Source organism: Ictalurus punctatus, chromosome 29 (genome assembly GCF_001660625.3).
Source record: "Ictalurus punctatus breed USDA103 chromosome 29, Coco_2.0, whole genome shotgun sequence".
Classification (NCBI taxonomy): Eukaryota; Metazoa; Chordata; class Actinopteri; order Siluriformes; family Ictaluridae; genus Ictalurus; species Ictalurus punctatus.
Window position 1 is genome coordinate 9,902,107 of NC_030444.2, and position 13,821 is coordinate 9,915,927.

At 38.9% G+C, this 13,821-nt stretch overlaps 1 protein-coding gene across 12 annotated transcripts in view; it reads right to left on the bottom strand.

The window, feature by feature from the left end:
- The window catches only part of LOC108260972 (adhesion G protein-coupled receptor L3), a 338,157-nt gene that overhangs the window by 47,686 nt on the left and 276,650 nt on the right, over positions 1-13,821 (bottom strand). For all 12 annotated transcript variants that reach the window (XM_047152306.2, XM_017461737.3, XM_017461736.3 and 9 more), the window contains 2 exons: positions 12,124-12,329; positions 9,424-9,600 (listed from right to left, as the gene is read on the bottom strand). In XM_047152306.2, the coding sequence (XP_047008262.1) occupies positions 9,424-9,600; positions 12,124-12,329 (383 nt within the window). The remainder of the gene's footprint in view (positions 1-9,423; positions 9,601-12,123; positions 12,330-13,821) is intronic.

Sequence of the window (13,821 nt, forward strand, 5' to 3'; positions counted from 1 at the left end):
TGGCTCTGCAAAAAGGATTATAGACCAAGTACTGTACAGTGCTGGACATGATTCGTATGTCCATGGCTACTTTTGTCTGGCTGCAATGTTTTTCCTTTTTTCCTGCAGTTTGTAGGTTGGACAATTTTCAAACAGATTAATAATAATAATAATAATAATAATAATAATAATGATGATGATGATGATGATGATGATGATGATGATAATAATAATAATAATAATAATAATAATAATAATAATAATAAGTACATAAACTGGAGATCTTTTTTTACTGCAAACAACAGACACATTCTATTATATATATATTTATGTGGGCTGATTGTTATAAATGTAGATACATTGGGGGAAATAAGTATTGAACATGTCAACATTTTTTTCAGTAATTATATATTTCCAATGACGCTATTCACATGAAATTTTCACCAGACATCAGTATTAACTCAAGAAATCGGGAAATATAAAGAATTCACAACATTAAAGTCCATAAATAACGTTTTGTGTAATAAAGTGGAATGACACAGGAAAAAAAGGATTGAATAGACTAAGAAAAAGCGGTTCTCCAAAGCAAGGTACCAGCTGAAATCTGTAAGTAGTTATACCCCCCTATCTGTGATGAATTTTATTACTATTTACTGATTCGTCCAATTCTTATTTCCCCCACTATAATTAACAGTAGAAGTATAAATAAGGTGTTGTACCTACAGTAAATTCATGTCAAATAAATAAAACAAAAATAGACCATTTTATTATACGGTATAAAAACGCTACTAAGGACCATGTTTGCGTCTGATTGGTCAGAAGTTGTTGATTCATTTTTTTACAGCAGTAGCTCTGACTATAGCTACAGCTGAAAGGCAAATCACCGGCATATGTAAATGCGCCTGCTTTAATGTCTTATTGTTTCTATAATAACAACTCATTCATAGGGACTTGTACAATGGACGGTCTACATGAATCTTTTTTATGATTATTTTTTTAAAACATATGATTGTTGAGTTTTTCTATGGTGAGGAAAAATGTTGTACATTAGAGTAGTGGAAATTGACTTATCAGGCATGTTCATAAACATCGGTATAAATGAATGAATTATTTTGTAATCGCAACTCTATTTTACGATTAGTCAGAACACTGTTGGGTTTCTGTGTGTAGAGTTTCGTGACTCTACGTGTTTTTAGCTGCTGGTGAGCAGAGCGACGGGAAATGAGAGGGGTGTAAGCCCACAGCTGGACAAACAATTCACGTTTTTCCACTATAAACATTGGTACAGATGTAAAACTAAAGCTTTTGACATTTAAAAAAAAGTACACTATAGAGTATACTGCCACGAAATTAACTTTATAACATTTAAACGTAGTAGGATAGGAAAAAAAAAATACTACTGAAAAACTGCAAATTCTTAAAGCACCGAGTGTCTACTTTCTTATGAGCCATTAAACACTATTGTGGAGTGTGATATCACAAATAATAATAATAATAATAATAATAATAATAATAATAATAATAATAATAAATACTGAACACAGGCACCCCCAAAACAGGCCTCTTTTGGCCTCTGGTAAAAAAAAAAAAAAAAAAAAAAAAGGTAACATTCTTTGGAGTCTCCAGTGTCAGAGGTATAAAAAAAATTTTTAAAATTAGGTTTTCAAACACGGGAAAAACTTTAGGATTGAGCGCTTTGCAGTTTCTCAATAAGAAAAAAATTAATAGTTTAAATAATTATTTATAGCTGCTACAACGCAAGTGATAACAGGAACGAACTTGCTTCGTGGACGTTCCACAACATAAAACATACATTATACATATGTATAATGCGTCTTTTTTTAATAACTTTGATTTCTAGCAGATTATTGTAGCATAAGAAGAATAAAGCATTTCAGGACATGCTGTTATTGGAAAATAATCAACTAAATCTAGCTTGGCTTTGTGTTGGGCTGCACCGCACCACATGAGGTTGTTTATTTTTATATTACAGCACACTCTGTCTTGCCCCCCCCCCCCCCCCCCCCCCACACACACACACACGGTTACTTTCTAAATGTATTAGAGAGATAGTTGTGAGTTTAATAAAGGATTTTGTAGGGTTTGCTTTTGGTCATGTGGTTTTATTAACCATTAACCATGGCAACCCTGCTTGTGATCTCATGATGTTTTCTTGAGAATTTGTGCAATGATAATACATTCTGCTGGAATATTTAGAATTGTCTGTGATGTAAAAAGAAACTTTATTTACCAAGTGAGCCGAGGTCCTGTAAATCGCCTCTTGAATTTACTTACAACTTTTTTTCCCCCAATTGTTTCTATTACACAAACCCCACCCATAACTACTCCTTTCCACTTACATCTCCCCTGCCCCTTTACTGTGATCTCTGAATCACAGTAATTACAGCCATCCTCTACACGGAGGCCGTTTTACTCCCTGCGCCAAAAGGGTGTAACTCATTCAGTCCTCTCTCTAACATGACATTCATGTACAGCTGCATGTCACTACGGTCCACTTGGGCCCCAAACCAAATTGAATGGTGCTGGAGTGGGTGGTGAAGTGCAGGGCCTTCGTCCTTGTGCTGATTTGACAATGTCACGTCGCGCCTGTGCGGCTACTCAGAGTCTAATCAGTTCAGCACAAGCTGATGGTCCTTAGCAATCACTCCACGTGTGCATGCACACAAACACACACACTTCCAGTCTGTTGCTTTGTCCTGCTCACAAGCGTCTTTAAAGCGAATAAGGCGTCTGTGTCAGTATGAACCGACTGATGGATGAGAGGCTCCACACGTTCTGCTTCAAAGTCATAAAATAAACATCTCATCCCTTCTCATCCTCCTTTCTCAATCTGTCTCTTTATACCTCGTGCTCAGTTTTTTCACTTTATTACATACAGCATGTTTGAAAACAGGTGCAATTCTAAAAAAAAAAAAAAAAAAAGAACAAACACGCCATTTTGTACAATATTACTCTAATTACTAACACTACTACTATTTATTAATACTGACACTATTTTTGATTCTGATTGACGAGCGATTTGCAGAGGATCATGTGTATCAAAAGAGCAAAATGTCACGCTGCATGTTAGCCTTAAGAAATATGCAATTAATGCGCAAATCAGTACAACCGAAAAGCAGGTATTATATTTTTGCGCAATTCCATTTCCAACAGTTAATGACCAAATGCCATATCATTCTTCAGGATGATGGCTTACCAACTCAAAACGATCAAAAGGTTTCCTAAAATCACTTTATTTTATAATATTATAATAACATTAAGCTATTCGGCACACGTCCACACCTCCGATGCCGAGATTATTTAAATGGGGACTGTGAAAAGGTTTTAATTCACACCTACCTTATGAATAAAACATACATATTGTGATTTTGACACATCTCACAGTCTTTAATTGGCATTATACTGGACGTGTGAGGCAAATAGCACAAACAAAAACCTTATTTACATATTGTTGTTGTTTTTTTTTTTACCCCTACGTTGGATATGATGTAATTCACACAGTTATTTTTTGCAATTCACCAACAGCATGCTGGCATTTTACACTTTATCTTTTCTTTATTACTTTGGATCTTACACATGAGCCTTGGTGAATTCTCGACTCTGATTGGTCAGATGATGCTCGCATGTAAATTACAGGTTTATATTAATGCGCTCATTCTAATATGTTAATGTTTCTGTAGTAACAGCGGGTTCACAGGGAGACGCCACATAAACAGATTAAAAAGCTTGGGCAATTGTTGAAATGGTGAAGTTTGTAGTTATCAGATAAACTTACTAGTTTACCATAGAGATCACTCTGTTGGAGTACAATTATTGATTCTAATCCCTTCACAATACAATGCCGTAGCCTCCTTTTACCCTTTTGTCCATCAAAGGAAAGTGTAAAGGACGAAAGGCTATTATGTGGGTGGTGTGGACTACTCTCAGTTCAACAGTGACCCAGCTGTGGCAGATGTTCTCCTATCTGAAGCTAGGGACTGGAAACATTCTACTGAAAAATTCATGTTCATTTTTGGTCTCTCTCAGTAATTGGCTCCTGACATCAATTATCAATGTCAAATGATAAAACTGCAATGCCAAAGCAATTAACAAGCAAACAAAGGTACAGAGAAACCCACAACAAAGAGACGATTTGGAAAAAAAATGTCTTATGATAATAAAGTCCATTAAATTGTATTTTAATAATACAGTTCACATTTTAATAATACCGTTCACATTAATCTCAAGGCCGTTCCCCTATTCCACCCCCACCACCATTCCTCTTTTCCTCCTCGTAAATTCCAGAGACTTCTTCCTTCATTTGAATATTACAGAGACACAAGGGAGATGTTACATTTTCTTTTTTCTTCCATAAACTGAATTCTTAATAGTATCAAATTTAGGGCATATGCTTTGGAAGGAAGTACAGCTCCATCTCCCCCATTTTCAGCCTGCAGTGAACGTGCCATTCGTCCTGTGTAAGCGGCAGCATGTGTCACTGTGCCGAGTCTGAACACGCTCAACGATTTCTAGACAAGTCTATCTCAAGATGGCCAGAAAGGGTGCGCTAATGAGGGTGGTAGTTTGGTGAAATCAACCTCTTCACCCCAAAATAGAGCAGTGTTAATCTGCTGTAAATTAGAGGGCAAGGTGTCGTGCGTTAGATCATCATCACAACTGAGTGAATAAGAAAAAAGAAACACCTTGAAGTGTAAGGTGCTAGGTCACTATGAACTGCCAGGACAGCTTCAGCGTGCCTTGGCATAGATTTTACACATCTCTGGAGGAGTACTGACTGGATGAACACCATTTTCCCAAATGCTAATTTAAGTGCCACAGAAAATCATTTCGGTATGTTCATCATAATGCTACACTGTAGTTCATTTAACTCAAAAAAATTTGGGGAAACTAATCACCTCAAAATTTTTAAGTTGATAAATCAATTTCTTTAAGCCAAATACACTTAAATATACCAAAAATTTACTGAAACTTTGTTATTTAAAATTCATTTTTCTTGGCTTAAAGAAATTGATTTATCAACCTCAAAATTTTGAGGTAATTATTTTCCTCAAATTTTTCAAGTTCAATGAACTTATCCGGCTTTACATTGTACCAACGAATGCTCAGATCAGGAGACACTGTTCATTTTTCCAATGAACCTCCGTAGCCAAGCTAAAACACATAGTCACTATTGCGTGACAAACCAGAAGTGCGCTGAGCTAAAATGTTGTGATGTTAGCATGAAAAATGTCATAACACAACTGACAAAAATGTTTAAAACAGTCTTTATGACATAATATGTCATCAGAGGTGAAGAGGGGGGACAACAAACAATAACAACAACCTTTGTCAGTTGTCATAATGATAATGAGTCGTTATTTATCACGTATACATTACAGCACAGTGAAATTATTTTCTTTGCATACCCTAGCATGCCAGGAAGTTGGGGTCAGAGCCCAGGGTCAGCCATGATACAGCACCCCTGGAGCAGAGAGGGATAAGGGCCTTGCTCAAGGGCCCAACAGTGTCAGTGCTGGGGCTTGAAACCCTCCGATCTTCTGATCAGTAACCCAGAGGCTTAACCGCCAAGCCACCACTGCCTCATGAAGCATCCTCTAGTTATTGAGTAGGGAGTGGATTCCAACGTCTTCAAGTCAAATGATTTCTGAATGTTGACAGAAGCGTATTTGATCTACAAGAAAACACAGCTATGTTTTGTCTGCAGCAGGGGTGTAAAACATACACTTCTGGTCCAGCCTATGGAGGAAAATCTTATTACAGTTACTGGTTTATCTACTAAAGAACAGGTTCCCAAACATAGTCCTGGACTACCCTCTGTCCTGAACATTTTCCCTGCTCTAACGCATTCCCATCAACTCAGGGCTGTTCATTCGTTGATTCCAGGATGAAGCTTGGGAAATATTGTTATGTGGCGCTGTTTACGAGTCTCAGTAGTTGCACCATGGCTAATGAACACACTGCACATTAGTACACACACTATTATACACACGCATACTAGTATAGTGAAAGGTATTGATAAAAACGTTCATGTCGAAGAATCTTACGCCTGATTGTGAATCCTGAATGCTCCAGGAGAAAGCGACAATGATATATATTTCTTCTTTGAAATAAACCTAATAATAAGGCTAGTTGTTTAATTCGCTCCCAGCGAGTGACTCTGAGGAAAGAATTAAATATTTAAAGGCATTATGACACCAGTCATGGTAAAAAATATGACCAGTTTACTTTTCACTCGGTCATGAGACGCTAGTCATTAACACCAACATCAGACATTTCACGGCTGTGTGACAGAACGCTTTTGGAACCACAGGTTGCACATTACTATCTAATCCCACTCAACCAGTTTAGAGTCAGAGCAGCAAAGAGGCAGATCTGGACTCATTTTCAAATGCTGCTGCGTCCAGAGTTGGTTGGAAAAACCAATATGTTGATGATGGACAGTATCAATTTAATTTCTATGAAAGATTCCATAGTATAGGTGCATCCAAATGGAAAAGCCCATTGTTTCACTGATTGTGTATATCGTTACTGGACGGAGTAGTGATCACTGAGTGGTTGGACTTGCTGTGGACTCCCTGTTCCTTTGACTCCTTCTACCCTCTGAGTCAGCAGGACAGCTCTCTATGAACATGTACCGAAGCCAGTGAGGACATGTATCCACGCCTCTGTGCCTTAAGGGCAGCCCACAGGCCTCTTCTTTTGTAAAGGCTAATCAGTAAGTCCTGTCACGGCTCTCTCATATTCTATTCTCATTTTTACCCCTTTATATCTTTCTTTACCGTGCAGCTCTCCCATGATATCCGCGCCAGTGCAGTTTCAGCCTTGCATCTCCATCAGTCTTTCATCTAACAAAGCTCAACTTTGTTTTCTTGTCTTTTTTTTTTAGTTTTTAATTCCATTGCTTTCCTTTTATTGCCCATAATTCTGAAAGGTACAGCCACCTCCAGCAGACAGCAAGAGGGACAGAGAAAAAGAGAGCTAATCCCCAGGTAAGAATGCACTTGAGAATATGGAAATGAGGCTTTTTGAATAAATGCACCTGGGTACCGTGCTGTCTGATTATCAAGCCCCATGCTTCATCACTCCAACTCTCTCTCTACCTATTCTGTGCCTGTTTCTCTCTCTCAGTGGGTGAGCATCGAGCTGAACCACTCAGCGTTTTGCAAATTTAAATACAAAATGAACGGCTGACCTCTAACCATGGGCAAAACAGCAACTGTCAAATAATGTTTAGTGCAGTTTCACCAAAAACACTGCAAGAGAACAAATCCTAAATATACATTCCACTTCATCGAGGTCATCTCATCAACGGTATCTACAGTACAGAGTCAATAAACTTCACGTTCCAGTAGACAAGATGATATACGGACAGCTGTGCATTTAAAAAGTCTTTAAATCGTATTTAAAGATTTTTTAGGTTTCTACTTCCTGAAACACCTGCATCAAGTACAAAGCTGAAGGACAAACAATTCTCAATACACAACAGGCATTTTTATGTTTATACTGTAAATGTCTCTAGATACCCTCATCCTTATGGTCTTGTGTTAAGCTCTGCAATGCCAGACAACTGGAAGTATATATTTTACTCTGTGAAAACAGCAAAAAGAGAAACTTCAGCATCTTCCTACAATGCAAGTAAGATGTGAACTGCTCTCGTCTGTTTTGTTTATTTTATTGCCTTTGTTTCGGTTTTTTGTCTTGTCTCAGCCTCTATCTTATTATTGGTTTGTTTCCCCGATGTGCGCACCTGTTTGGAGTTCAGCCCTTAACTAGTTTGGTTTATTCCCTTCATTCTTTTGTGGTTTTTGAGGTTTGTTGCATGAAGCGAGTTGAACAAACGAGTCGGTTTTAGGTTAACCAAACCAAACCAGTCTAGCCCAGGTTAATTAAGGTTAACAGATTTTATGATGCTGGTTTTCAACTTTCTCAGTTCACCCAGGTTTTAACCCTGAATCAATGTTTACTCAGCATGTGTGTGCATGTTAAAGCCAGACATTTGCATCAAACAGTCAATAGCGTTCAACATGGAATAAAGCAGGTGTGCAGCCTTCCGGGGAATATGAGGAAATTAAACCTACACTTACTGCAAAAAGCAACACCGTGGTGGCTGCCAAAGCTCGGGAACATCGCTGATTGTGTAAACGCGTAAGTTTACTTTTAAAGGCTGACAATGAGAATAAAACTTATAACAGCAACATATTTCATGCCATTTCATTTAATATTAATGTATTTTTTTATGAAATACTAATACAATAAATATCAATTTGTGAAAATATATTAGGACAGGAATAATGCCAACGCATGCAAATACATTATGTACCACTCGCAAAGAACCGCAGAGCAAAGAACAGTTTGCGGTAGAGTAAGAGCGGCTTCGGTGTGTCAGATTTTTTTTTCATAAAGATGGTCATCGGGAAAAGCCGGTGTCTCTCCCTAAGAGTTCTTTTAAAAATGTTTACCTCATCAAAGCTTTTACATTTAAAAAAAAAAAAAAATTAAAGACACTTTAGTAACAGTGCACTTTATTTTTTGCACTCTTTCAGACTCCTCTATTTATTGGTGTATAAATAAGAGGGGTTTTTTTTTGTTTTGTTGTTTATTTTGTATGCAAGGAGGAAGTGAAATTGACAAAAATGTTATAAATTAAACGTTTGTTCAGTTCAGTGGTGTTATCACTATAAAGCAACAAATAAATGCCGGCTCTGCATATCGGTTATTGGGCACATAAACGTGCAAATAATGTGTATCGGTAATGCATAGAAAAATCAATATCTGCACTAAAAGGTTTCATTTACTAACAAACATCACTGCAAATGACCATGCGAGGCAATTTCATGCAATTGCAATTTCGCCAATTCAAGTACTTTTCTGCAAAAAAATTGCACAAAAATCTACGCAAGTTGCATCACAAATTTTGAAGATAAAAAAAAAGTCGCAGCAAAATCAAGAGTTTTTGCTGCAATAAATCAGAAAAGAAACAAACAAACAAAAAACTCTACGAAATCCTGTACGGACTGATCAATTATTATCAAAAGAAGACATATCTTTTGCGCAAATATAACAAATATTTTTTAATTGATGTGTAAATAGGCTAGCAAGGTGATTTACTCATAATTCTGCTTCTTACAACAGTCCTTCTCTACATCATCATCATCATCATTCTGGAAATTAATGGTAAGTTTATGGCAGATTCTGACCAATGCTAGTCAAATACTGATTATAGGTTACTAAATCATATCATATCGTATCATATAATAGCAGATTCAGTGATGCTGTCAAACATCAAAATGTTGCCTTAAGACGCCTCGGGCATGGTTTAATGATTATCTAATGACTTGTACTATAATGAATTCAACGTTTCTGTTCCAAACCAAATCTTTACACGAGCACACCGGTAAACAAACGAAGCATTCCGGCTCCTACCTTGACGTCGACGTGGGCCATGAGCACAGCAAAGTTGGTCAGGTGTGTGCAGGAGCAGGTGGTGTGCGTGCGGTTGGTAGCCAGGAGACGGCAGTCCTGCGTGGACCAGAAGCCCGTCATGCTGCGCTTGGAGTAGCTCCAGAACGAGCAGTTTGGGTTGAAGTTCTCCTCCGACTGCTGTGGGAGAAAAGCCAAAACATGGCGTGAGGAATACAGGTCCTAGTGACCATCTTTTTTTTTTTTAAGATCTCTTTCAGTTTGCTTCCATTATAGAGCGCTATGTCAGTTTGATTGGGGAAGAACAAATTCCAGGGAACAAATTGATTTTCATCATGGCTGCACTTTACTGCCACTGTGCTGAGGCTAACTCGTCCATTCACACTAAAATCATGGGGGAAAAGGACAAAAAAAAACTCGCCAGCATATAAAAAAAATGCGTAACATCATTGAATTGTGGAAATTATTTTTACTGAGAGCTAAAAAAAAAGGAAAGACTGTTTTTCACTTCACTGATATGTTCCACTTTAATAATTTTTCAGGGAGATCAGGGCTGACACATCTCGTTTTTTTCCCCCTGCTTTTCTTTCTCTGTGCTGTTAACAACAGCAATTCTCTCTTATTGCTGTTTATTATTGATGCGATCATTAGCGCTGTTGAATTGCTCTAGTGATACTATTAAAGACAGGAAGAAATTATAGCAATTATGGGAATGCAAGCGTACGTGTGTGTGTGTGTGTGTGTGTGTGTGTGTGTGTGTGTGTGTGTGTGTATGTGTGTGTGTGTTTGTGTTTGTGTGTGTATGGTTCTGAGCGACTGTAAGCATAATCCATCGAGTCCTAAAACACTTCCCAATACAGTAGCAAAAAGCGCAGCACTCATCCACAACTTTAATCTCCCTCCGTCTTTCTCCATCTCTTTCTCCATCATCTTTCTAATCCCTCACTCCGACGGACACGAACACTCCAAGACACGACACCTGCAATCGCGCAGAGTTTTTTTTGACCTGTATAACAAGCACAAGCACTGGAGCAGAATGGCCGTGCTTTCTGATTTTGTCTTCGTGGGTTCTGATTTAAATCGTGTGGGAAAAGAGCGCTTCTACTAGCATAAATGAGTAAGCGACCTGCAGGGAAAACTGATAAAGCCGGTATTTATACAGCCGCCTCAGGCGCCCACTTCCACCACGGCACACTCTGAAGTGTACGCCACGCAGAAAGCCGACTGAACAGGAAATAGAGCAGAGGGAGAAGGGCTAAAAGTTTTACCGAGTGTCTAGAACAACATTAAAAAAAAACTTTGGGTTTTTCCTCGGTGGGAAAATAAAGGAGTTAGCATAAACAACTCGCCGGCTTATGGATTTATGAAAAGTCAAGGCAGGGTGCAGAATTGTAGTTATGCTTTTGACTTCATCGCAACCTTGCACGGATACTGCCAACAATTGTCTTGTCAGGTTGCTCCACACTGGTCATGAGTAGGCATTCCTTAAGTTTTTTATTAGTTGCCATAGTTTTTCTGGCAGTTATGGTCTTCACTTATATAGCACTTTTTTAAGCTTAGAGGTTCCAAAGCGCTTTACACTGTGTCTCATTCATCCATTCACACACACACGCTCACGCACCAATGGTAGCAGAGCTGCTATGCAAGAAGCTAACTTGCCATCAGGAGCAACTTGGGGTTCAGTGTCTTGCCCAAGGACACTTCGGCATGTGGAGTCATGTGGGCCGGAATCGAACCGCCAACCCTACAATTAGTGGACAACCCACTCTACCACCTGAGCAACAGCTGCCCCATGTTGATAATAGATATAATAGCAATACTACCTACAGAATGTATGCAATAATGGAAGGTATCACTGCTCATTCAGAAGCGTCTAGAAATGAAAATATGTTTTCCTCGCACCTCCAGGGTTGTGGCGTTTGTTTCCTGCCTCCACCCAGTGCGCATGGAGTTTGCATGTTCTCCCAGTGCTTTAGGGGTTTCCTCCAGGTACTCCAGTTTCCTCCTTCAGTCCAAATGCATGTGATGTAGGCTGATTGGCATTTCAGAATTGTCCATAGTGTGTGAATGTGTGTGTGATTGCGTACACCCCGTCCAGGGTGTCCCCAGAGTTCCCTGGGATCCCCACATCTCCAGGCTTCCCCACGACCCTGTGTAGGATAAGTGGTATGGAAAATGGACGGATGGATTTACACTGGAAAGCATACCAGTGTTCCTTCTTCGCACAGGTAACCTCCTCAGTGTTTATGCTTAGACACCAAATGCCCTGCCAATTCCCTTTGTCAGCAGTCGCTCTGCTTCCTGTAAGTGGAAACTCTTTTGAACTCTTTTTTACTCCTAATTTGGTCATTTGCCAATTCCCACCCAGTAGCCAGCTCTTCCCTACCAACCAGGAAGCTGAAGTCTATCCAGCCACCACATCTTCTCAACCTGTTGTTCATCAAATGCTATATCACAAAGCAGTTGAACACAGATGGGGGACAGCACTAACTGCCCTCTTCCGGATACATGAGCTCACAGACTGGTTACTGTCACTCTTTGAGTGGCCAATGGCCAAGAAATTGCTCTCTTGGACTCCCAGACATGGATCAATCTACTGATCTGCTACTTTGGTCACTTGGAAATCAACAACCATTTTAAAATGTTGCTGATCAGGAATACCAATATAAGGTGTGTAGGGTGGAAACTCAAGGGCTTACTTACCTGGATGTGGCGCACTGTGAATACAACAGGGTCTGAGAGGTAGACTTTATTGCTGTCTTTGTTGATAGCAGCCGTTATGATGGGCGAGTTGACAATGACGGTGTAGTTAGTGTTGAGAGCCTCACTGCTGAACTTCATACTGGCGTTTTCGGTGGACAGGTATGTGCCCAGGTGCTTATAAAGCACAAACGCCATGCGGATCTCACCTAGGGCATCAGAGAGACAGAGAGAGAGAGAGAGTTACTCGAACCAAAATTCATCTTCACACCACAGTATGGCAAATTTGTTCAAGCTCTACCTGGAGACTTTTGCATCACACTTGCTTGGTGTCAGCTTAAGGGTGTTTTTAGATTTGCATGGTTTATTCTGTTTGAATACAACTCTTTCCTCCTCACTGCGCTTCTTGAATCAGACAAGAACAGCAAATGCACTCAGGTGTGGACACAAACAGTTTGCTCAGGACCGTCAGAGGTCGTCTCGGGTTTCTTACACGTCAATTCTACCATGACTCGTTTGCGGTCTAAAAGAGGTTCGACTCGGAATCGACCCAATTATAGAAAATGAAGCAAATGAACCGAAAATATTTGGCCAGGGTTCTCTGTACTCAGGTGATTTTTGAGATTTCAATGTGCACTTGGCAAGGGATAATGAAAAGAGAGAGAGAAAAAAAGTTTTTATGAGAACATGCCCTTCAGTAATTGTGTTTTTTTTCCCTTCCTTAGCAGGACTCCATTCATTTACATGTTAATTGGCTAACTGATCCCTACAAGGTTTCCATTTATAATTAGCAATGTTAATATTTGTAAGTGAAAAGTCTCAGTAGGTCAGGGACATCCAAGTGTTCTGGACTGGACCTTGATGAATGAGAATTTTTTTTTTTTTGGCTGCCTCGCATACTTTAGATTCTGGAAATTCTTAAAGCCCCTGGCAGCACAGTTTCAAATGGGGTTGTCAGATCGAAATGACAGTGGTGTTTGTAGAATTTTGTACATCTTTCTATTGGCAGTAAGAATCTAATTAGGAAAATAATCTGCAATGGTTAATGAAAGAGTTTTATGAGTATGTTTTCATCCGTACACACCACTCAACTGCAGCCAAATGATTTTTTTAAATAAATTAATTTATTTTTTTGCTTTTTGTTTCATTTAATCATGTGCAATTATGTGAAACCAAACCAAATCAAATAGCAAACAAACCAAAAGTATGATTTTTACTCTGATTGAACTCGCCAAACAGACTAATACATTTGAAAGCGCCCTAGATCTTGTAAAATCTTGTAGCTCAAAGGACCAATTAAACAGAAGGTATACAAACACATACTGTTTATTTTTCATTGTTAGGCACACTGGTCTTTAGCTGTACTGATCAATATATAGTGCTGCAGATTAATAATTCGAATGAATTGTTTTACTCTGATTTAAAAACATGAATGAACTCTGCTGGATCTGCTCAGCGCAAGAAGTCGTGTTCATGTGAAAGTTTGATTAGATGGGGCTCGACAGTCATGTAATGACTACGCATCACCCATAAAGCTTTGTTCCACACAGCTGCACTTACTGTGAGAGACAAAGGTTTCAAGAGAGCGGTTAAAATGTTTTTTTTTTTTTTTTTTTAAAAAGCCCAATAGTCTACCAACTAGAGAGCCGATTTGATTTAGCCTATTTGAAATGTCATTGTTGCTTTATTGCTGGCTTAGAT